The sequence below is a fragment of the Carassius gibelio genome, chromosome B4 (assembly GCF_023724105.1).
Source record: "Carassius gibelio isolate Cgi1373 ecotype wild population from Czech Republic chromosome B4, carGib1.2-hapl.c, whole genome shotgun sequence".
Taxonomy (NCBI): domain Eukaryota; kingdom Metazoa; phylum Chordata; class Actinopteri; order Cypriniformes; family Cyprinidae; genus Carassius; species Carassius gibelio.
In genome coordinates, this window is record NC_068399.1 from 13,414,277 (window position 1) to 13,438,276 (window position 24,000).

At 39.4% G+C, this 24,000-nt stretch overlaps 1 protein-coding gene across 1 annotated transcript in view; it reads right to left on the reverse strand.

Moving 5' to 3' along the window:
- LOC127956968 (thyrotropin-releasing hormone-degrading ectoenzyme) overlaps positions 1-24,000 on the reverse strand; it is a 128,844-nt gene that overhangs the window by 51,487 nt on the left and 53,357 nt on the right. Inside the window, exons 5-7 of the mRNA XM_052555299.1 lie at positions 19,420-19,533; positions 13,975-14,112; positions 12,427-12,492 (exon numbers count right to left, since the gene is read on the reverse strand). Coding sequence (XP_052411259.1) covers positions 12,427-12,492; positions 13,975-14,112; positions 19,420-19,533 — 318 coding nt within the window. The remainder of the gene's footprint in view (positions 1-12,426; positions 12,493-13,974; positions 14,113-19,419; positions 19,534-24,000) is intronic.

Genomic DNA, 24,000 nt, shown 5'->3' on the forward strand with positions numbered 1-24,000 from the left:
GAAAAAGACAATGCTGAATAAATTCATAGTTTTTGCTATTTTTAGACAAAAATGTATTTTGATGCAGTAATATGCAGTTATTAGCCATGTCCATTGTATTTTTTGTTGGTTTTCATAAAACCCTCCTTGAAATGACCAGGACCCCCCATTGCCTCCCAATCAAAATTGTCTGGAACCACCACTGACAATACCCCTCCCCAACAAGCAAAACATGTGGTAGGGAGAACCAGGCCTGTGATTACCGTGGTAACAAAGACACACATCAAGATGAGATTGTTTTACAACTCAAAGGAATATAGAGTTTTCATGCTAAATTCACTTTTAAACAGAAAAATGTGCCTTTGTACTATCCAGTCCATCCTAATTCAAACTATCTCCCTCTAGATATAGCCACTTGAGAAATGTAGGGGCATGTACCCAGTTTTCCCCATTTCATTATATTTCCTCTTATAGTGTTTTGCTTATGTATTGACTCAAACTCTTTTAAATGAATATTTTATAATTGCATACTATTGTTGACTAGGGTGACCACCCGTCCCGCGTAGCACGTGCGCGCAGAGCGTTTGAAACCCAATTCATGCGTCCCACAAATTGAGACTGTGTCACGCATAATCAATGCTTGATCAAAAAAAGTTGGTCACTCTATATCTTCGAGTCCCAGGCAGCCAAAAGAACATTACTTGACAGTTCAGCACGCTACTGTTGCCACACCCACCCCTCAGTTGATCTGCTGACTAGGTTGTTGTCGTCAACTTTTTCATTGTTGTCCTGACAGCGCACGCACGTGCATACCAGACACACTGGGAAGGAACTTTTAGATGCACACTTTACGATTCGAAAAATGGAGAAAGCGAGGCACCGCCATCATCAATTAAAAAAGAGAACGTGTGTCCTGTTTCAAACAGGATATATATTCATGCGCCTCCCTTTACTAACATGCAATTTCACCATCCTTTCTCCCCCTTCTCGTTCCGTGAACCTCTGGAGTTGTGAGCTTAGACCTTTTTTAGCTGTTTTTTTTTAACTGTTCCTGTGGTGTTGAGCAACTACAATTCATTTTAATCCTATAATTTTATATTATAATTCATTTAAAGTGGATAAATTGTAATGAAAAATAAATAAATGCCTAAAGTAAATTGTAAGTGGAAGTGCATCTGTCAATTCTGTCATGAGCATACATAAGCAATTACACATGATTAGGGGAATAGGGCATTATTAATATACCATGTAAGGTGGAATGTGCTAGAAATGGGTAAACCGCTATCAGTGAGCCTGCCCATGGGGTGGGGGCACCACCGCGCAGGGCAGTGTCCCACATTGTCCCTCAGAAACATACCCCTCGTCCCCCCTTGGACTTATTAACAGGTGATCACTCTATTGTTGACAGAGATCACAGGTATGCCATGTTTGGTATCTTTTAGCTGCATTTTTTATAGTTAATTTATATTATATGATGATACCAATGGAAGCTATTGGTGTTACCAGAATCTTTTTGTAGTTTCTTCATCAACATCCAATCAAAGTCCATATGCAGAACATATGCCTGAGGACAAAGGGTCATACATCTTCCCTCAGTGGCTTAATTGCCTCTTGAAGGGTGGAACATCCTCAAAGTAAAAAAAAAAAAAGACAAGATCTGAGTTATTCAGAAGAAGTTTTGAGATGCAGAAACTACAGGCCAAGATGCAGAGCTAAGAGTCCTCAAGAACCCAACCTAAGATTGTGCCAGGCTTCAGCGTGGTCTTTCCACTTCAAGATCCTCAAACTGGTTCTTTTTCATCAACCAACTTCAGCAAAGATCAACTTAAGCCTTCAGATTGCATCAGGACTCTTTTTCAGACAGACAAGACGTGCAAGCATAAAACTTAGTCTTATTATTTGACAGTAGGGCTGCACGATTAATCGCATGTGATTGTCATGTGTGTCTCGTCAGTAAAGCCGGTTCTGTGATTAATAGTACTGGTAAATGTCCATCACCTGCTTTCAAATGGAGCAGCACTTAATATACAGAGTCGTAGTTCGCTGACAAGCTAGGCAAAATATCACGTTCATTACCGCATGCGATTCATCTGCGATTAAGATGCAGTATTGCTTAGCTTGTCAGCGAACTACGGCTCTGTGTAGTATGTGCCGCTCCATTTGAAAGCAGGTGATGAATATTTAGTATTAACCACAGCACCAGCTTTACTGACGAGACACGCATGACAATCGCATGTACTTAATCGTGCAGCCCAATTTGACACATTAAGAATTGTTTGCACCTTTTACAAAGGTGTGTTTGAAATGCAAGCTCTAGCATAAGTTCTGCCAGGAAGACTCAACTGTTAGAGTCACTTATTACCTTCTCAATTGTCCAATCATGTTCTAATAATAGAAGTATAAAGGACCCATGCTTACACTTGTCTGAGTTTGAAGATACTGAATGCTTCACTCACCACCATCCACCCCACCACCACCACCAAGATGTTTCCTCCCTCCACCAATAAGAAAGCTTCTTCTCTCCATCTTCTCTATCACTGCAGGATGTTTCTTCCCCTCCAACCACCCCACCACCACCAGGACGGTCCCTCCTAAAAACTTCACGGGGGTTCGGCTTTACTTTTTTACGTACTTTTGCTTTATCTTTTAACACACACAACGTCTGCACTGATCATTTATGACAAAGAACGACTTTTGGAGATTGGACACCGCTTCACTTACCTGTTTCAGGATGGATCAAGAAACACCACGGAAATGCGCTGGAATGATCTTAGAGCCAGGATAAGTTTCCAACGGACATAAGAGTCTGTAACATCATTTGTTTGTGTGTACATGGTTCACGACCTCAGTCCCGGACACTGCTGTAACACCATCTGATAACTTCTCTGTTTTACGGATGGACAAAACAGCCGAGGCCAGTAAATCCAAAGGTGATGGAGTGTTTCATGTTTAACAAGAAATGGTGTGACCCCAGGAATACCTCCACTCTGTTGCGCTCCTGCTTGCCTCATCTGGAATATTTATCCATTATTTGCCACCCATTCTATCTGCCCCGGGAGTTTTCACTGATCATCGTTACTGCTGTTTACATCCCACCACAAGCAGACACCAGCTTGGCTTTGTCTAAGCTTCACGATTAGACAGCTCTATGCCCAGACCCAAATGCATACATTTTTACAAAGCTCATCGATCTGAAAAGCGAGGTGTGCTCTGATTGGCCAGCTATCCAGAGCCTGAAGCATACATTGAGCCCCTGAATACCTCAAGCATGTGACGGAACCTTACCCCGATACCATGTGTCCCGGAGCACAGAAAACAAAATTTAAAACCCATTAGAAATTCTGCATTTGTTGCATCCGGTGTGGACATAATTTCTGATTATAATGACAATACCAGCGTTTCTCAATTCCAGTCTTCGCGCCCCCCAACTCTGCATATGTTGCATGTCTCTCTTTGTTTTGCTCCACGCATAAACTGTGTTCCCATTGACATGGACCCTACATAGTGTTCACTGCTACCTACTCCCTGAGCAGGGGGAAATATGTTACTTCACTTTGGAACATAAATTCACGGATTTGCACTGCATAACATCTTCACACATGGATAAGTGTGACATCATATACCTCTGAATTCACGTCTCGCACACTTCAATGCACATTGAATGGAACATATACTTTTGCTTCCAACTAAAATCATGGTGGGATAACTTGTGATGTCCACTTTGCAGGGCACTTACGTTCAAATAGAACAAACATCTGAAGTGAAACATACAAAATGTGCAGAGCAGGGGGGTGTGAGGACTGGAATTGAGAACTGCTGACTTTTAGAATTGAGAACTATACTGTCTTGTTATGCATTGCGATTCATTGCGCCATGTAAACATAAAACCATGCCTGTATTTGTGATCGGCGAAACGACAAACAAGTACCCCTGCTCTATACTGCTCAAAACTCACATTTGAATCAGCAGTGGCAAATCCTTACATATGTAATCCTATTTAAAGACTGTGAGTCAGAACAGCCAGCATTGTAGTTTTCTTTCCCAGGATCAGGAAACAGTCCTCCATAAAATGTGCAACTCATATCTGAATATTTGGGTTGAACTGTTCTGGAACAGTGGTGTAATTACAACTTATCCACTCATTTCAAGTTGTGTCCTCTTTTGGAAGAACAAAATGATTTCACTATCACAAGGAAACACAGCGTCGCAACAACAATGCAAAGATTAATTAAACAGTTAAATCAGTTAAACAGCGAGAATAAAAGTTACGCCTTCTTTCTTTGTAAGAATATTTGGGCGGCGTTATGCAAATCTTCCCACATCGGGATGTAGACGTGAGGGCATGTTAGAATGAGAAGTTTTAGGTAGGCGTTTTCCAATGCCAACTGTATGCGTGTCTGTGTGTGTTTGTTAAACTAGTTAATAAAGTCTTACTTTTATCACACTTGAGGTTGTTCATTGTTTGCTCATAACCTGAGTCCCTAATCATGCATATTTTTGCAACATGCGAGTAGTATTGCACAATTTAATTTTCCTTAAACAGGAAAGCAATGTTTTTTAGAATTGACCGAGAAGTAGTTATGATTGATTATTCATATTTCCTCTTTGATCTAATTTGGTGATTTGTGATATTCAAGTGATAACAGAACTCCAACATCCAAAAAAACATATGTAATTATTAGTATTAATATTATTATTTTGGACAAATTTATATTTTAGTTAATATTAATAAAGATGCAGCTTATTAATCGTATTAATAGTCATTTAACGTTTTTCTGTGTATATCAGCAGCTTGGAAGAGATCTAAAAACTTACTTCATAACTCAACAGATTCCAGTGGGATGTTTGTGTGTGTAATTATTCATTTACTCTAATTAGATATGGCTAGTTACTCCTCTGACACTCTCCAGGACAGAATAATATCCTGAATGTTTCCTCATTAGATATTATAACCACATTCGGATTTGGTTTCTGATTCTGCAAAGCCAAATGATATACAAAGGCAGACAAAAGATTGATCGCTTTCGATATGTAAATCCCCCGGAGCTAAAACACGAGTTTTCTGCAAGAGCCTTCACCACAACAGTCAAAGCAGATCATAAATAATTCATTATTCATCCAGCTAAATGAGTTCATTCAAAAGTAATACAAGAAGAAATATGTCTACAATTTTCTTGCATACGAAAGTAATTTTGAGGCAATGGAGGTAGATTGTTTGGTGAGGTGCTGTGTTTACCTATTCTTCCCATCAATCACTCAGAGACAGACGAAGATACTGAAAGTTCCCATAAGAGAGAGACAGAAAAAAGTAATAATGAGGCGGAACAGCTGAGCCAGAAGGACTGCTGGGAGAAGAAGAGGAAGATGGCAAAAATGGATCTTCTCTGTGTCCCAGAATGTTGTGGACTTGAAACGAGGAGTATCTGGCTATTTCATCTGTGTTCAGAACGAATTAGTAGCCCACAACATCCATTGGGAATCTCACAGACTGCCATTCTCCAAGTCAGGAACCGGCTGAGAGCCGACAAACAGGACTATGAAGCACCAGATCCAGGGAAGCAGCTTCCTGCAGTTCAAAATCACATCCAGAGGAATAAGATGGACTGTAACACACTGAATTTTATTTCTCCAGGGCAGGAGCGCACTTGTCCTCTGCTATTCATAGGTCAAGCATTTCACATTTCCATCTGGAATTAATATTTCCTACATCCCTTAATATGATCAATCTGAAAGTGGTTTTAAAAGTGATGGGCAGTGTGTGTAAATGAGACAAGAGCGCTTCATCACTCCAGCCAGCTGTACGAGCCCCAGAACCCATTCAGACCTCATTTATGACTCCCTCTATTCTTTATAAGAGACATTCATCCACCTGCATCAGCAGCCCATCCACCATTTACCAGTAAAGATGAGAGAGAGAGAGAGAGAGAGAGAGAGAGAGAGAGAGAGGGATGTTAATGCTGGTCCGGATGAGACTAAAGCTCATCTGCTGCTTCTGAGCTGTTCAGCATTCACGACTGTCTGCTGCTTCAATTATGCAGAGACACGAGGAGGAGGAGAGATGCCACACAGAGCAAAAGACAGACACTGAGAGAATTAAAAGAGCCTCGGTGAACACACAAAGACTAGAGAGAAGAGCTGGATCATCGGCAGATGTGTGAGGTTGTGTCTCTCCTCTTAAATACTCAGACTTTCAGATCTAGAGCAGTTTAGAACTCCATAAGCCTCTACATTGAGCATTAAGCAGAAACTATGATTAATATAAGGTAAAAAAAAAAGGAAAAAAAAACTGGAAACACTTAAATAAATAAATAAATAAAAAAATAATACAACTGTGACCAAACTGATAACAATAAGAAAAGAAAAGATAATAACAATAATAATACTAATGTAAACAGTTAATAAAAAAACTATTAAAACAATAACAGTAAAAATAAATAATTTAATTTTCAATTATTAATTAATACAATAAGTTGAAATGTAATTGTTTTATAATTTTGTTTCTTTCTGCTTATTTAAAATAAAAAAAATGTTGTATTGCATAAGATAAAATATACTTTGCATAGAAGATTTTACTAAAGTATATATTGCACAAAACTGTCTCAGGATATGTATGTAACCATAGTTCCCTGAGGAGAGAACGAGACACTGCGTTCTCTAGGGGGCGCTTGGGGAACACCTCGTCGTGACGCGTGTCTGAAGCATACATTGAAAAAACACCAACTTGTTGGGCCGGCGACAGCCTCCGACGTCACTACCGGCGTGACTATAAATAGGCACTGGGAGAGCACGTCATTATCTTCTTCGTCTGAAGCTTGCGTAAGAAGCATGGCAGGGAGCTAGAGGACGCAGTGTCTCATTCCCTCCTCAGGGAACTATGGTTACATACGTAACCTGAGACAGTTCCCTTTCGAGGGAACTTCGAACTGCGTCCTCTAGGAGGCGCTTTGGGGAACAGTATACCCACGCCACCATGCTGAGGGGAGTCCAGGCCAGAATCATGGCGAGCACTAAGTACCAACTCTACCATTTCCATGGGAGTTGCCCCTGGGATGTTTAGGCGGCTGTCTGTGATAGTACCCCTCACGGCCCAAAAGGCCTAAGCTACATACCCAACTTAATTGTTAGGGCCTCGGCCCAGGGTAGAGCTGAAAGCTTGGAATCAGGAAAGATTCCTTTCAAGGGATACGGCTAAGAACCTAGCATTTCTACCAAGTCTTGCCTGTCACACAGGAGCTGCCGCTAGCTTATGCATAAGCTTGCTGAAAGAGCTGTCTCGACAGTTCTCTAGTAGCAACACCCTGTTTAGATAGGTATCCGAGGATACATAGGTGGAGTAGTGCCCAAGATGAACGGGGCTTTTACCAACTCAAGAAAGGGCATGAAGCAAACGCGCAAAGCCCTCACCATATTGGATTTTAGAAAGAACGCAGAATACTAGTGTGCGAGTGTGAAAAGATTTCACATGCACACTTACCATAGCATGGATTTTCAAATACTGTTCTAAGGAGGGGCTCTTGTGACACTCTGATAGAGCAGCTCATAGATGGAATGTTGCATCTCAAAACATTATGATTGAGAGTCATCAACTCGATATATGGAAACAATACTGGAACACTCTGGGGAAAAAACAGAGAAATCAGTCTCTATAAGAGGAGAACTCCGGGCTCAGAGTAGCATAGGCGACCCTTTTTTGGAAAAAGGGAACGCTGCTAAATTACCACGAAAATCACCCAAATAGCGCCTCATGTTGAGGGCAGTGATGCTTGAGGTGTATAAACAAATACACACTGGCTGAATGGAGCCCAAGGAACCAAGGTCTAATCATCTCAAGAAAGGGAATGAAGCGGAGCGCGTAAACCTTATCATACAAGATTTCAGAAAGTTTGAAGAGTCTTGCATGCAAACTTACCACTTGTGGATTTTTAGAAAGTGTGCAAAGTGTTCACGTGCACACTGACCAACATGTGGTTTTGAGAAAGTACACAAAGCTTAGCGTGTGTACTTAAAGGTTTCTAAGCATCGCAGAGACGCTGAATCTCACGGGAGAGGCAAGCTCAATTTTACAAACCTCGGGCGAGGTAGATGCGACAGCACCCCTAAGAGGCCAGGAGACCACTCAGGATGACCTGGCCGGACATCCATGAAATTCCCTGCAGTGCTGTGCCAGGCCTGATGATCAAGGAGGCTCCCTCAGAAACCTGTGATCTCAGCCACCTAATATCGGAACATGAAGCCGGATGGCTGGTGCTGGCGAGTATTTAGTAAAAACTGTAATTGAGCACTGCAAAGGAACTCACAGAGTTCATTAGTAGACACGTAACCACCAGCAATTAAATACACATAAGTATATACAGAGAGGGTTACATTTAGTCACCCACAGTCCTGTGCTGGAGCCCCGCTCAAGGGGCGCCTCCTTTTAGTCACTCAGCCTGTCTGAGTGACATTTCTAACTGGATGAATGACCATCACCTTCAGCTTAACCTTACGAAGACAGAACTCCTGGTGATTCCAGGTAAACCATTGCTTCATCACAACTTCTCTATACAGCTGGGCTCGTCAACCATAACTCCTTCGAGGACAGCCAGAAACCTAGGAGTTGTGATGGATCATCAGTTAATCTTCACAGACCACATTGCTACAACTACCTGGTCCTGCAGGTTTGCCTTATACAACATTAGGAAGATTAGACCCTTCCTGTCAGAGCAAGCAACCCAACTTCTTGTCCAAGCTCTTGTTCTCTCCAGACTGGACTAATGTAATACTCTCCTGGCGGGCCTTCCTGCAAGTACTGTCAAGCCGCTGCAATTGATCCAGAATGCAGCAGCGAGGGTTGTCTTCAATGAGCCAAAAAAAGCTCACGTTACTCCTCTCCTCATCAGGTTACACTGACTACCAGTAGCCGCTCGCATCAAATTCAAGGTACTGATGCTTGCCTACAAGACGACCACTGGCACAGCACCAGCTTACCTAAACTCACTGGTTAAATCTTATGTGCCCTCCAGAAGTTTGCGCTATGCAGGTGAACGACGCCTTGTGGTGCCATCCCAAATAAGTTCAAAATCTCTCTCACTGACCTTTTCCTGGACTGTGCCCAGCTGGTGGAATGACCTCCCAATCTCAATTCGTACAGCTGAGTCTTTACTCATTTTCAAGAAACATCTAAAGAATCATCTTTTTCGCCTGCACTTAACCAACTAACACTAGCATTTTTCCTTTTCTTGTCTTTTCATTTATTAAAACAAATAATAATAATAAAAAAAACCTGGCTAGGCATTCAATACTATACTAACTGAGACTTGTCATGGCACTTTATTATATTGTTGTTGTTCTCTTGTTGACCTGACTGCTTCTATTGTTCTCATTTGTAAGCCGCTTTGGATAAAAGCGTCTGCTAAATGATTAAATGTAAATGTAAATGTAGTCTGGACCATTAGTCAGGTGGTTGCTATGAACATAGAACCATAAAACATTATAGGTCCAGCATAGGAGACTGTTAAGAGAGAGGATTCCAACTAACCTCTATTAGCTGGAGAGCTGGTGGTTACAGGGGAATTAGGAAGGGGAGGATAAAAGCAGAAGTTAACCCTCTGAAGTCGATTAACGCATATACGCGTTATGAGGCTATTTTCTCCTGATAACCTCTTAGACTCCAGAGGGTTAAAAATCCCCAAAGGGAATGAGTAGATACCTCGTTATCACTCCGATTCAGACGAGAACGCTGCCTCGTCTAGATCATACCCCTTAGGTTCTGCTTACCTCCTTGTGACCCACGATTCCACTATTAGGAGTGCGAGTTGCGACACAAGCCTTCTGTGCTTATCTCTGATCCTCAGATCGAGAAAGGCCAGGACCCCTATGTTGTTCGGGCTCAGACCTGGACCTTCGTGGAATGAAGGATCTGAAAGCAGCAGAGCACACCTTCATCTCCCTGAACTTCTCAAATCGCTGTCTCAACGAAAACACCGAAAAGTTCAGAAGGCGAAACCTGAGCATTGAGCAGAAAATCTTTTCTTTCCTCCCGATGTCTGCCAGGTTCATCCACAGATGTCTCTCCGCTGCCACCATGGCTGCTATAGTCCTGCCCATGTTGGAGGCGGCCTGCTTGGTAGCACGGAGAGAGATCCGTGGTGCAGCGCAGCTCAGCTACCTGATCAGAAAAAGGCCCCTGTCTTTATCCAGGTCTCTTAGCAGATCAGTCTGATACAGCATTGTGCTGTAATAAAGCCACAGGGGCTTAGATGGCCCTTAAAATTTAGCTCTTTCTACAGGGGGCATTCCCTCATAGCCACTTTCGCGCATCACCTCGATGTCGGCAGATTACTTTCATGCCGAAACCGATGGATGCGAGACATCTTTCATCTCTTTTTAATCTCTGTATGGAGATCATGCACAAATTAAAGGCTCACCTGAGCTGGAGGGTTATGGTCAAAAGGTAATTTTCACTCAATAACCTCCAACAACTCTACATACGCAGGGCAGGAGAATTGAGAAGGCTCAGCCTCAGCTTCTTCACCATCCTCAAATATATCCTGCTTTTCCTGGGTAAAACCCAGCAGAGCACTAACCTCAGTATCAGAAAGTGTTAAAGATATAACATCATCCTCCCGAGGCTCTCTCTCGTCCGCCGCCCTTTTTTTTTTATTACGAGCGCGAAAGGGAAAGTCCCTCTTTAAACCATTCAGACAGATCCACCTGTATTCTCACAAGCTCATTCTCTTCCACGCCTCAGCGCGGACGGATCCTGAACCGCGGGAAGCAGATGTCTGCCTTTTTTCCGTTTTCTTTCAGAAGAGAGACGAATGATAGCGGAGCTTTTTCCATTGAAAAAATGCTCACAATGCAAGCAGATTGCCTCCTCAAAGACATCGCGTGCGTGCTCTTCACCCAAACAAATGACGCAAAGATCGCGTGTGTCATCGGGTGTCAAATAACGTCGACACGGATGCACATATCGTCTAAACGCTTGTTAGTTGTCGCCATGATAAACAGAGAAAGATCGCCCTTACCGGTTCTTTCAGATGCACGCTTCAAACAAATCAGTCAGTGAAGATGAAGAAGATAATGACGTGCTCTCCCGGTGCTTATTTATAGTTGCGCCAGTAGTGACGTTGGAGGCTGTCGCCGGCCAACAAGTTGGTGTTTTTTCAATGTATGCTAGAGGAAGTAGTTTGAAGTTCCCTCGAAAGGGAACCAAACATTATTTACAGTTACTGTAGCTAGTTCAAGATAAATGGACACATACAGTAATTGTGTATTACACAAGTCAGTCTGCTGGCCTTACATGTATTTGTGCTGTGATATAAAGCATGTATATGCAGATGGTACATCTGTAAATAAAGCATTAAAACATTCTGCTCTGCGGAAAACATGACCTGATTGTGCTTCCAAACACTAATAGCAACATTAAACCACAATAACAAAAATAACCCAGAAAACAACTCTGAATCTGTCAGATTTTGTACAGCATCTCAGGCATGCAGAAATAAAGTGAGAAAGCATGGATGTTTTGAAAAGTGATTTATGTGAAGGTGAGGAATCTGTACCTCTGAATCTGTGTGAACTCGCATATTAAAGGAAGAGGGATTTGTACCTTTAACTTGTTCCCATGTATTAATTTACAAATTGACTCTCACTGGATTCAAACCTGTTTGTTCACGGCCCAGATCCTTAAACCACATTACAGGATGTAGATTCATGTAGCAGCCATATGGTGTCCAAAACACCAATAATACAATAATAAAGATATGCTGCTCACTCCAGAGGAGCTCTGACTGCTAGACGGACACAGAAGGAGCTTCATAGAACCTAAAACACTTCAACTGGAGCAAATGACCATGTGATTATAAACAAACAGAAAAATACAAGCCATCTACGCAATATCAGATACAGTTTATGTGTTTCAATGCAGCAGATGTGCTTCACCATTAACCTAATCTAAACCGGTTTAACACAGAGATGTATCTGAATCTTCTGATTGTAAAAGTTTCAGATATTAAATTAATTTCTGACACAAACACGTGTAATCACTTGTCTGATTGTGCTGCTTTCACTTCAAGCGTGATGCCAGCGCGTGAAAAGACAACAAGCTGTTGTAGCTCTAAAGATAAGAAACACATGTAAACCGACACGGCTGCATGAGCAACATGAGGGGACTCCAGAACATGAACATTCACTGAGATATTCAAGTGTTAAATGGTGAGATTCATTTGTAACACATTCAGATCACATTCGCAGGATTTAACAAGGATAGAGCTTTTGAAAAAAAAAAAAGAGAGTTTTTTTTAGGTATTATGCCACAATCCTCTTCAAGCTGCATTTATGCAGAATGTATAATTCATAAAGATAGCCTTATAAACATATTCATAACACATTAGGAGTAAAACATACATACATGTGAAATCATCTGTGACCACAAAGAGAGAAGATGAAAGAAAACTATTGACTTACATTGAGGCCTCTCTGGAATAGCGGCTGTCCCATTACGTTAGCCAGCATTCGGATCAGAGCGGCTCCCTGCAGACACAACAGAAACACACACATTCAGTAAAAGCTCCTCATTTATACCTGCTCACAAAATAAATACATAGTATGTAAGTACAGTAATCCACCTACAATAGAAGTCAATGAAGAATGATATTCTGTATAAAAATGTGAACCCTGTTTTTTAAAAAATTGCTTATATTGATTTGTCCGTACACTATCATATGTAATTGTAACTAGACAGTTGACAAAATCATAATTCTAGTTGTGGGACTACTTTTGAATTTGAGGATATAAACTAAAGTTTTTTTATTAAATTAAATTAAATTAAAATAAAATTTTACATGCTTGTCCATTCCAGAACTTGTTTAATATTTAATAAAAGATCAGCTATTAATAATGTCCCTGCTCTTTTTCAGTTCTTCTTTTTCAGTTCTTCTTCTTCAGCTATTCAAGGTTCATCTAAATAAGAACTCCATGACACTCGTCCTGCTGATTTCTGCAGTTCCATGAATTTGTATTTTTTGACTTTGCGTGACTTTGACATGCTCATTTGACAGCATCTAATTCCCATCTCTCCACATCCCATCCTCCACAGCCTGTGTGATGAGTGTCACTTCCTGTTAGCGCTGAGGACTCATGGGATGTGTTGTGGGATATCAGAGTCCTTAGAGTGTGAGGAGGAAGTGATGAGGGACAGCTGAGTGTCAGGATCACTGCAGTTTAACTGACAGATTTCATAACACCATAGAGCCTGCAGGGAAACAGGGGAGGGGCTTGAGGAGCAACAAGAACCAATCAGAATCCGGCTGTGCATTGATTGACAGCTGAAGAACGAGTTAAAGCAAAAACTCAAATCTTCATTGGATGGAAGATTTTTTCTGGTTTGAACTCTGACAGAGGACAATGGTTTTTCTTTACTGCTCTTTGTGCCTTTAATGGCTTTCAGATGTTCAGGATGAGAGGATATATTTGGGCGCTGGAGTTATTTCAAGTATGTTCCAGTAAGAAAGAGGTAATTAGAGGTCGTCTTGTCTGAGATGAAATGTTTATTGTGCAGCTGAAGTTCCCAGAGGACACAGAACCTCAAAATCTCTCAGTGTAACGGTTTCTGTCCATGGCTTACTGAAAAAACAAGCTTTTAATTAAACTGTTTTTCTTGTGTATGTGAAGAGGCTCATAACAACGCGACTTCATTTACAATTCACAAAAATATACTGAGAAGTCTTTAGCTGAGAGAAAAATAACGAGCACATGGAGGTGTTTACTGGACTTAGTCCTAAAATAACTGACTGATTTACACCGATAATACTGTTGTTTTACAAAGTCATTGTTTCTCTTCTGCTGCCTGTTTGTAAAAAACAGAACTGAGTGTGGAATTTCACTGAACTTGATTTATTCTCTGTTTAGAGTACAGTATAAACCAGTTCATTCTGCTCAGCTCAATATTAAAGGTTAATATTCATTTCCATCATGCAGCTGGAGTCTGTAGGAGCTGATGAGAGATTCTCTTGCCTTCTTGTACGCGATCCAGTCAAACACTCTGTCGATGTCTGTGGCTTCGAACACTTCCTGAGAGATGGGATGAGAACTGGCCAAACCATCCAGTAACATCACCTCATGAAGAACATCAGTCAGAAACCTCTGCTTCTCCTGTGGATGACAGACAGACAGACACTTTATTCTGTTTTACACTATCAAACACATAAAAGTGTCACATTAAAGCTTCTGTTTTATGTCCACAAGTAAAAATCACTCTAAATGAAATTAGAAAGTGGTTATAGGAAAATCCAGCTCATATTTGTCACGACTGAAGCCTTTATTCCAGCAGCAGCTTCCCACAATCCATTGATACGATGAACATTCACTGCCAACACACGAGAGCTGACACAACTCACTCATGAGAGAAACACTGCTGCTAACACTCTGTGTGTATGTGTGTGTGTGTGTCTGTGTGTGTGTGTGTGTGTGTGCATGCGTGTGCATGCGTGTGTGTGTGTGTGTGTGTGATTGGTGCAGAGGGTCTCAGAGGGTCTCTGATCAAATGTCTCCCTGTAGGATTCACTATAAAGACAGGTAGAAGTTTTGGGTCAGATGAAAAAGACCCTTATCATTTACTGTGTGTGGATCAGGAGAGAGTCACAATCTCAAATACAGTTATTCTGGAGCACATGAGGAAGATGTTACTCTGATACCAGCTTATTCCCTATTTAAAGGAAGTCTGAACTGATTTTTTAACTTTAAAAAAAATAGAATCAGAAAATAAACCACAAGGAGGCAGTTAAAAAAAAATTATCATGGTACTATTTTTCTTCGAATAACCTTTTTGTATAATGTAAATATTCACAGAGTAATCAGAGGTATGTTTATTAAATATTATAATATATTAATAAATTCCTGCTCCAGTTTTGTTGAGCAGCTTCTAAACTTCTATTTTCAGAGGATGTAAAAAAATAACATAAATACATCATGAATATAACACCACAAACTCTTATACATTTCAGTAAATTGTGCTTCTGCAGTGAATCTGTTTTCCTGCTACTCATTTGAATGTGGCGGTTTGCCAGTTACCGTACACGAAAATGGATGAAATATGAATCGCATGAATTATATATGAAGGCATTATACTGCAGGTTCATATCTAGAACATCTCTGGAGAAATTTGAGTTATCAAATTGAAAATGACACTAAATTAATATTTTATTATTTTCTCATCTATGTATTTGGTAAAAGTGTGTGACTAAGAGAAAGCCATCAAACTATCAGCTGCTATAAACACGTCTGGCTTTGATTCTCTGAATGTTTTATTAGACCTTTATTTTCTATCATTATGAATAATTCTTGCCCATTAAAGCTTTTGGCAGCTTGATTAAGAATCATGTTAAAGACTTTAATCCAAGAAAGCAGGATATTTTAATCAAGGGATTTGAGCTCAAACAAACAACGTATGAATCAAGAAACAAATGTTCATCAGAATCATTCATAATTTTATGTCAATACAATAAGATTTTTTTTTACTGACATAGTGAATCCTGGTTTCTTCCAGGGTCAGAAATAAATGGGGGTTTAGAGCAAAAATACCAAAAAAAAAAAAAAAAAACTTACAGCTTTTTTAAATATTATAATTATTTTTTAATAATTATTAATTATTTTTTAAAGACAATAATTAAAGTTGTCTTTATATAAAAATGTCCCTGGAAATAAATTCCTGGAGGCAAATGTTGCCCCTTAAAGGAAAAGTTAATTTCTGACCCTGATCGATTACAAAGTCAAACAAATCCATACAGAGAATATTTCCAGTAGGGTTGCCAGGTTTTCACAACAAAACCTGCACATTGCTTCTCAAAACTAGCCCAAAACTAGCCCAATCGCATTTGAGGGGTCCCCTGTTAAAAATTGTGTTCCAAGGGTTAAAATACACTTTTTTTGTGGGGTTGAGGTGACATGGAAAAAAACCCGGCAACAGTGATAAAGTATCCCAATTCCACTGGAAAATCACAGACTTGGCAACACTGATTTACAGGTATCTGAGTTCCAACTAAGATTTATCTATAGCTTTTTACAATATTTGTAGATCAAACTGTCTTCTGGATGGCTTTGACGTTAATTTATTTTTGATCAGCTAATGAAAGGTAGAATTTCCTACAGCAGAATTACATCTGAGGTACAGTTGTCTTTAGATATTTGTGAAACATTAAAACTGAAACATTATGCTTATTAGACTGCTGCAATAATTTATCTCTTGTATTTAACTTCAGAGTGAAGACCTTGGAGAAAATGGAGACTTCTTCAGAAATCAGTGAGCTTTTTTCTCAAGCTATTAATATGATCACTTAGGTTGTCTTCTGGAACATAACAATGTGTGACAGCTGTCTTATTTTCTGATGGGCAGTTGCTTTATTATCCAAACCAATATGAGCCTTAAAGTTTAATGTGCATATATATATATATATATATATACATAATCAATAGCAAATGAGGCCTTCAAGTAAATGCACAACATTATGGTGAATGTGAATACAACGAAAACTGACAGACTGAGAAAAATATAGAACAGCTGGTGATGCAGTGCTGATTTGATGCAAGTCATGTAATGTGCACTATAAAATCAGTAAAATGAGACGAGCTTCCATCTGGCCATGTGCCCTCAACAAGGTGTTTACATCCAATGATACTTCATTTAGATCCTGCTTATTAGCTTCTCAACATCATCACCTGCTGTAGATGCACCTGAAGATCAACCGCTTTAGGCCAGAGACAGCACTGATGCCTGGCTTTGGAGCAATGCCTTATGGGTAACCAAACCTTTCTGAAAGCATCTCTAGTATGATGGATGCGAGATAGTGGAGGAAAACCTACAGTCGAATAGTTATGAGCAGGTGAATGAATTTTTATTTTTTTTATCAAAATCTAATTCCTCCCTAAATATGGCATTCCCCAAACAGTCTCTCTGCTTGGTTGGTGCCCCATAACCAAGGTGTTTGGAGGAGAGAGGTATGAAATACTAGGACAGATGGATTGGAAGGTCATTATATGTGAATGTGAATGTATGAGCTTAAAGTACACACATATCAAATTTATATATGTTTTATTTATGTTTATCTTTAACCTTAAAATTGAGAGTTTATTATTGTCATTTTGCATTATTGACACTATTTTCCTATAATCCTGTAAAGTTGCTTTGACACAATTTTTATTGTACGGAGCCCTGCACATGGCATGCAGGAAAAAATAGTAGGCTAAATTGTGTGCACAATCTACTAAATGAATTCCCTTGATGTACTAAAACGTGGACACGATTAAATTGTGCGGACGATTTAGCAAATCGAGGGAACGCAATAATAATCGTGTGCACATATTAGTACATTGAGGGAACGAATTAGTAAATCGTGCGCACAATTAATTTTTTTCCTGCATGTAATGTGCGGGGCTGCATAGTATTGTTTAAAACACCATATAAATAAACTTGACTTGACTTGCTTCAGACTCCTTTTAGCACTTGAACTTAGCATACACTGACATAAGACTATGACACATCAGGTCTGAATCATGACCAACAACCCACAACAATCTTTACACTAGCTCATGATCAAAATAATGTGGCTAATAATTGTGCAGAAGATCCAAACAGGCTTAATCAGCATGATTTCTAATGCATAGCAAAGTGTCATAAACATTGGAAGCCCACGGTGTCATAAACATTGATGTTTGTTCTGCTGCAATAACATTCGTCAGTACATTTAACATATACTGATAACCAGATCCTAATAAAGAGAAACACCTTCAGAAGAACTGTCGGATGGTAACTGTGGGAAGATTTTTTTAGGGGAAGAAGTTAGAAGCGTGACTCTGTACTCCAGAAACTCCAATGAAAAATTAATGATGTTCAGATATAGAGACTGGAGAAGCTTTGAAATGTGTTTGACTTCCTCCTGATGTTCACAAACACTCCTGGATTTGTTTACTATCCAACAGGAATACCATGACATGATGGTTTGGATGTACCTGGTCTGGTAATATAGCATCAAAATTATTGGCGATTTAACAACCATTCAGGGGATCACTAAAACTTTGACTCCTGTGAGGTGACAGAGTGTTGTAAATCGAAGCCATGCCTTGTCTTTCTCTGAACATGAACCCATCTGGATGTAGAAAATGGATCTGGGATGACTCATTAGACTATGTGACATTTACATTGCACTTGGTTTAGATTTTGTGCTCTAGTATGTGGGTTGCACTTTATTTTACAGTACGTGTACTTCCATGTACTTATAGTGTATTTACAGTGTATTTATTTGAGAAAGTTCTGGTAATACAAGGTAACTACATGGGTTAGGGTTAGGTTTAGGGGTAGGTTCAGGGTTAGTACCTAGTTATTACATAGTTATTGTAAGTACTATAATAAGTACATAGTATGTACATGGGGAACAGGACTGTAAAATAAAGTGCTACCAGTATGTGTGCTGGCCTTGAATTCAAGTTATTTTTTTTTGAAGGCAACACAAATTCCAGCTCTTCAAAGCTCTGCCGTAAACTAGCAGTTTTAATTCAGACTATCACCAAAGTGTTGCAATACGAATGTAGTTTGTCTTTTCTCACTGAATAAGTTTTGCACATTTTGTGACTAGCATTAAAAAAAGTATTAAAACCTGTCATGAGCAGAAACTCGTCAGTCTAGTGCTATTATTTCACAGCTGTCCTTTGATAATTGATCTGGAGACAACTACTTGCAGACTAAAGTGTCACTGCAACACAACAAAATAAGACAGCATAAGCACCGGCTGCTCTGGCAATAAAACAAGACTGAAATAGAAGCTTTTGATAACCGAGCTCAACGTATGATTCTTTGTGCACATGAAGTCAAACTCAAACTGTGCTCATAATAACCATTAAAACAGCTGGAACAATTTGTTCTTTACAAGCTGATAATGAAACAGTCCATGAATGCCCCTATTTAGCATGCTAATTCACTACTGTCAGAGAGATCAAATGTACACTTGTCATTACATGGCATTGTAAAACATTGTCATTTCAGATAATCTTCAGTTTGAAAATTTTAGAACACTCTACGTTTAAAATGAAAAGCATTTTTTAAATGTATTTATTTAAATTAGAATCACAAAAACCAGAACCAAATTGAAATCAGTGTCAGGGTGTTATCAACATTTTGCAGCTGAAACAAGATAAAACATAGATTCTAGTACCTCAAATGGGATTGTTATTTTCTGCTCTGCTAGAAGTAATTCTTAAGATCCCATGTGTGTAAAAAGCATAAATGACTGCTCTTGTTTTAAGAGATTTAGATTTCTAAACAGCGTGAAACCCATATACCTTTCACTATATAGCTTGACTATGTGTACATTATGATAAAAATCTTTTGGGTCAAATGATGTCAAGCATGAATATTACAGCGATTTCTTCTGATCAATAAAAACATCAATAACAACAACCAAAACTCACCATGTTCCACTTTGGAAAGAGGAAATCAGTCCCGATGTACTCGAAGTAATGCGCAAATCCCTCCTTCAGCCAAACGTCCTCCCACCAAACCGGTGTGACGAGATCCCCAAACCACTAGAAGAGAAGAAATGAACAATCAATCATCGACAGAAAACAGAGTGACCATTACAGAAGATTGATTTCATGTTCACTGTTGAAGAATTACAAAGAAAAACCTTTGTTGTTTTGTACAAGAAAAGTTTTATCCACACTTTTATAAATAAACACTTCTAATAAACAGTTTCACTCTGATTTAACAGAAAGGTTGTTCACAAAAAGCTTCACAGAAATGCGAGAACCCAGCGAAGCTTCTGAACTATGATTAATAGTGGCTTAAACAATCAATTACCTACAGATACACAATTAAAGCACATTTTTCTGTTTCACAGCATTCATATCTGGGCACTTCGCCAAGGACACAGTAAATGAACAGAACAGAGAAAAATAAAGATTCGATTATGAAACATCCCATCTGGAAGGTAAAAAGAATCCAAATGACCCCTGCCATTGTGTGCAGATGACAGTGTGCAAAACAGGGCTATTGAATGGAAAAGATGCAACACTGCACTTCTAAATGGGCTGAATATTTTCCAGACTCTGAGGCCATCAAGCAGATGTGCTACTGAACGCCGGATCTCATTGTTGCAGCACACAAACCTCTGTAGGAGTCGAGCCTCTTTCATCTGAACACAACATCATTACAGCAGCTCAAAGTGTCTGACGGGACGTTCATCTGTGACTCAGACGATAGCGTGGAGAAGACAGCTGGTAATCTGCTCTCAGAGGAACCTTCCGCTAGTCACATATCAAGTGACTTCCCATAGGGTTTACTGAATTTTTCTGCCCTCTTCTGATTTATCAGATGTTCTGACGTTAATGAGAGTGAACCAGGATAGTGAGTCACATCACGTTATGTATTGCGTTTAAAAAGACTGAAGCTGCAGAACAAATGGAACTGATGGATTGGTGAAATCTTGAGGGCTGACAGAGACAGACAGACAGACAGACAGACAGACAGACAGATATAGATAGATAGATAGATAGATAGATAGATAGATAGATAGATAGATAGATATCATTATACAAAACATCTACATTTGTGTTCCACAGAAGAAAGAAACCCATTTGAGTAAAAAAAGATGAACCATTGCTGTATCTTGTGTAAACTATCCCTTTAAAAGATGGAAGAAATTGAAATACATGAAAAATGCATGAAAAAGCGTCATAAGAGATCTGTCTGGATTTCTGACAGCTTGCATTTTGCATTTGTGCCTGATTAAGCAGTTCGACAACACTAGAATGTTAATGAACAGTATGAACCATGGGACCCTCACTCAATTACGTCCTTAACAGTGTCTCTGAGATGAAAGCTAAACAGAGGGATTCTGCAGCCCACCTACTTCATTAACAGATACTCTGGAGGAAGTCATGCAGGGAAGAGTTCACAATGTACCTCTATACTGCAGTATATACAGCACATTTGAAAAAGGAGACAACCTTCCAATGGCATCATTAAAAATAACTTTTAAGTTATGAAAGTCTCCAAAGAGGCTGCGAATCATATTGACATAAAGTCTTCAATGAAACTCAGTCTTTTAAAGTAATGGTATTACTGCAGTGCCTGAATAATTGAGTGAAATTACCTTCATTGACATTTAACAAGGAGATTCAGACAAGGTCTGTCTGATTTATGAATGCAGGGCAAAGGTCATTGCCTTCTCAACTGGAAAACCACAGGAAAGAAGTCCTTGGGCTGTATTTTAGCCCAAGCTCAAATACGTCTCATAGGCTCAAAACTGCATCTCCCACACAAGCACTATATTCTAAAATGAATATACTATATATATAGTATAAAAAAGAAATATACTTCAAGTTTGTTTTATTAAGGAATGTTTGTGTATATTTTGCAAGTATACTTTGTAATGAGTATAGTAATATCAATGTATTAGCTGTAAATGTACTACCTGCTCCACCACCATAACACTCAACACTGGCATACCACAGGGCTGTGTGCTGAGCCCATTTCTCTACTCCCTCTACACCCACAACTGCAAGCCTATGCATGGAACAAACTCCATCATTAAGTTCGCAGATGACACCACGGTGATTGGCCTCATCAGAGACAACGATGAGACTGCCTACAGGGAGGAGGTACAGCACCTGGCCGCATGGTGCACTGACAATTACCTGCTCCTTAACACCAGTAAAACAAAGGAGCTCATTGTGGACTTAAGTAAGAAGAAAGGAAGCATGCATGACCCCATCCATATTAACAGTATGGTTCTTGAACGTGTCTCCAGCTTCAAGTTCCTGGGAACCACCATCTCGGAGGACCTGTCCCGGACTACAAACACCTCCAGCCTGGTCAGGAAGGCTCACCAGCGCCTCTTCTTCCTCAGGACACTGAAGAAGAACCAGCTGGCATCAGCCCTCCTGGTGAACTTCTACCGTTGTGCGATAGAGAGCATCCTTACCAGTTGCATCACAGTCTGGTATGGGAACTGCTTAGTGGCTGACCGCAAGGCACTGCAGAGAGTGGTGAAACCCGCCCAACGCATCACATGGACACCTCTTACTGCTATTGAGGACATCCAGAGAAAACGCTGTCTACGTCGAGCTTGCAGCATTCTTAAGGAGAATAGACTGTTTAACTTTTCTATGCACTTTACTGTCCATTGCACTAGTGTAAATGATGTTCATATTTTCTGCCTATAGTGTACTTAAACTTTTAAATAATCCATCTGTATAGTATGTTCATAGTACACCTATCTGTATATCATGCTGATAGTATTTAAAATCTGTAAATTATGTCCATAATACTGCCTTATTTGTATATTATTGTACATATGAAACATATTTTAGACCTTGTATATTCTGTACTTACTGCTTATTGCACTTCTGGTTAGATGCTAACTGCATTTCATTGTCCTGTACCTACATGTGCCATGACAATAAAGTTTAATCTAATCTTAAAAAAATAACTTATTCAGTATTTCTTGGGACTAAATTGGCCCAAGTTTTAATATATAACAGTATACTTTTAAGTACACTTTAAATATTACAATCTTATTATAAACATATTCCATTCAAAACTGCAATGCTTCTACTAAAATATTCAATCATTTTTATTAAAATATTAAAACATGCTAACATCAAACTCTACTTAAATGAACAATAATAATCAAGTTTCATACACTTTACATCCAATATGAGGCTCAATTTCAGTGAAGATCGTTCCTTAATAAAAGGCAGCTTTCTTTATAGCCATCTCACTAGGTTCTGGAAAAGAGCCATCATAACACTTCTTGTTTGAGCTAATAAAACAAATGTGACTGTTTACTGAATCTCAGTAAGCCTAAACTTAATGAACTACAATTGGAAACTGCTCAAAATCACAATAAGAATTTCTGAAACCCTCTGTTTTGAGTAAAAAAAAAAAATGTATTTATCAGTATTGAGTGAGAAATCCCTAATTTTCTATGTGTTTACAGATGCCATCTTTTATAAAAGAGGAGAGAATAAAACACCAGCCAACAGACGTGAGTCATTTAGTCAAGATTCAGTTCCACTGACAGCCTCAGACATTTATCCTCATATTTAATGTGTTACTTATATTTGTCTAAAGGTTTGAGATGTGTGTAAAATATACGAACTGAAGCCTCACTTTCCTATCATATTCAAACCCAGAGGGCAGAATGTCACATCTCCAATTGGTTTAAAATAAGAAAACTCAACATCAGCTGCATCAGCCTCTAATAGGCTTGTGTTATTGGCTGAATAACTGCATATGAAGGGCTGTGGCAGCATCATTTAATCTGAGAGGCTTAAATGAGATGAGAATTTAACCGTGATTGAGCGTCTGTGACATATAAACCCCATCGCTGGTGGGCAAATCAACTAACAATCCACTGCTACAGCATCTGACATTAAAATGAGCCAGTATAGAGAGAGAGGTGGTCCTGAGCCCAAGAGAGCCAAAGTATAAACTTATACAATAAAAAACAGAGCCTGTCGTCCACTAATCAATTCTCTGCAGGCAGTTGGAGAGAGCGACGAGATACAAATGTGATTTATCAGACGGCGGCACTTTGCCACTAGCTCGAATTATTAGAAAACAGACAGACCTTTTAATATATGACAGAATAAGCGCTGGATGAGGACTGATCTAATGCATTCACAATTAACCTGTCAATCAATATGACAGGTCAGCATAAGCCCCGCCCACTCTTGCGCTCTGAGCTCAGCTGAGAATCTACACTGGAAAACAATTAGCAGCATTCTATTTAAATCTTTATGACAATGATTCCTATGAGAATTAAGCAGAGAAATAAAAAATAAAAACATAAAGATGTAAGAGGCTTCAGAGAGCTGCGACAGAAAAGAGTGAAACAGTGGAATTCAAAATGCGTGATGTCTAATCTGTATTTTACTCACTATCTTTTTCTTATATATACTGTTAATAAGTACAGTTACTGTACTCTCACATGGACACACTTTTGTTTTAAAATTTGGACTGACTACATGATTTCAGTATTTAATCTG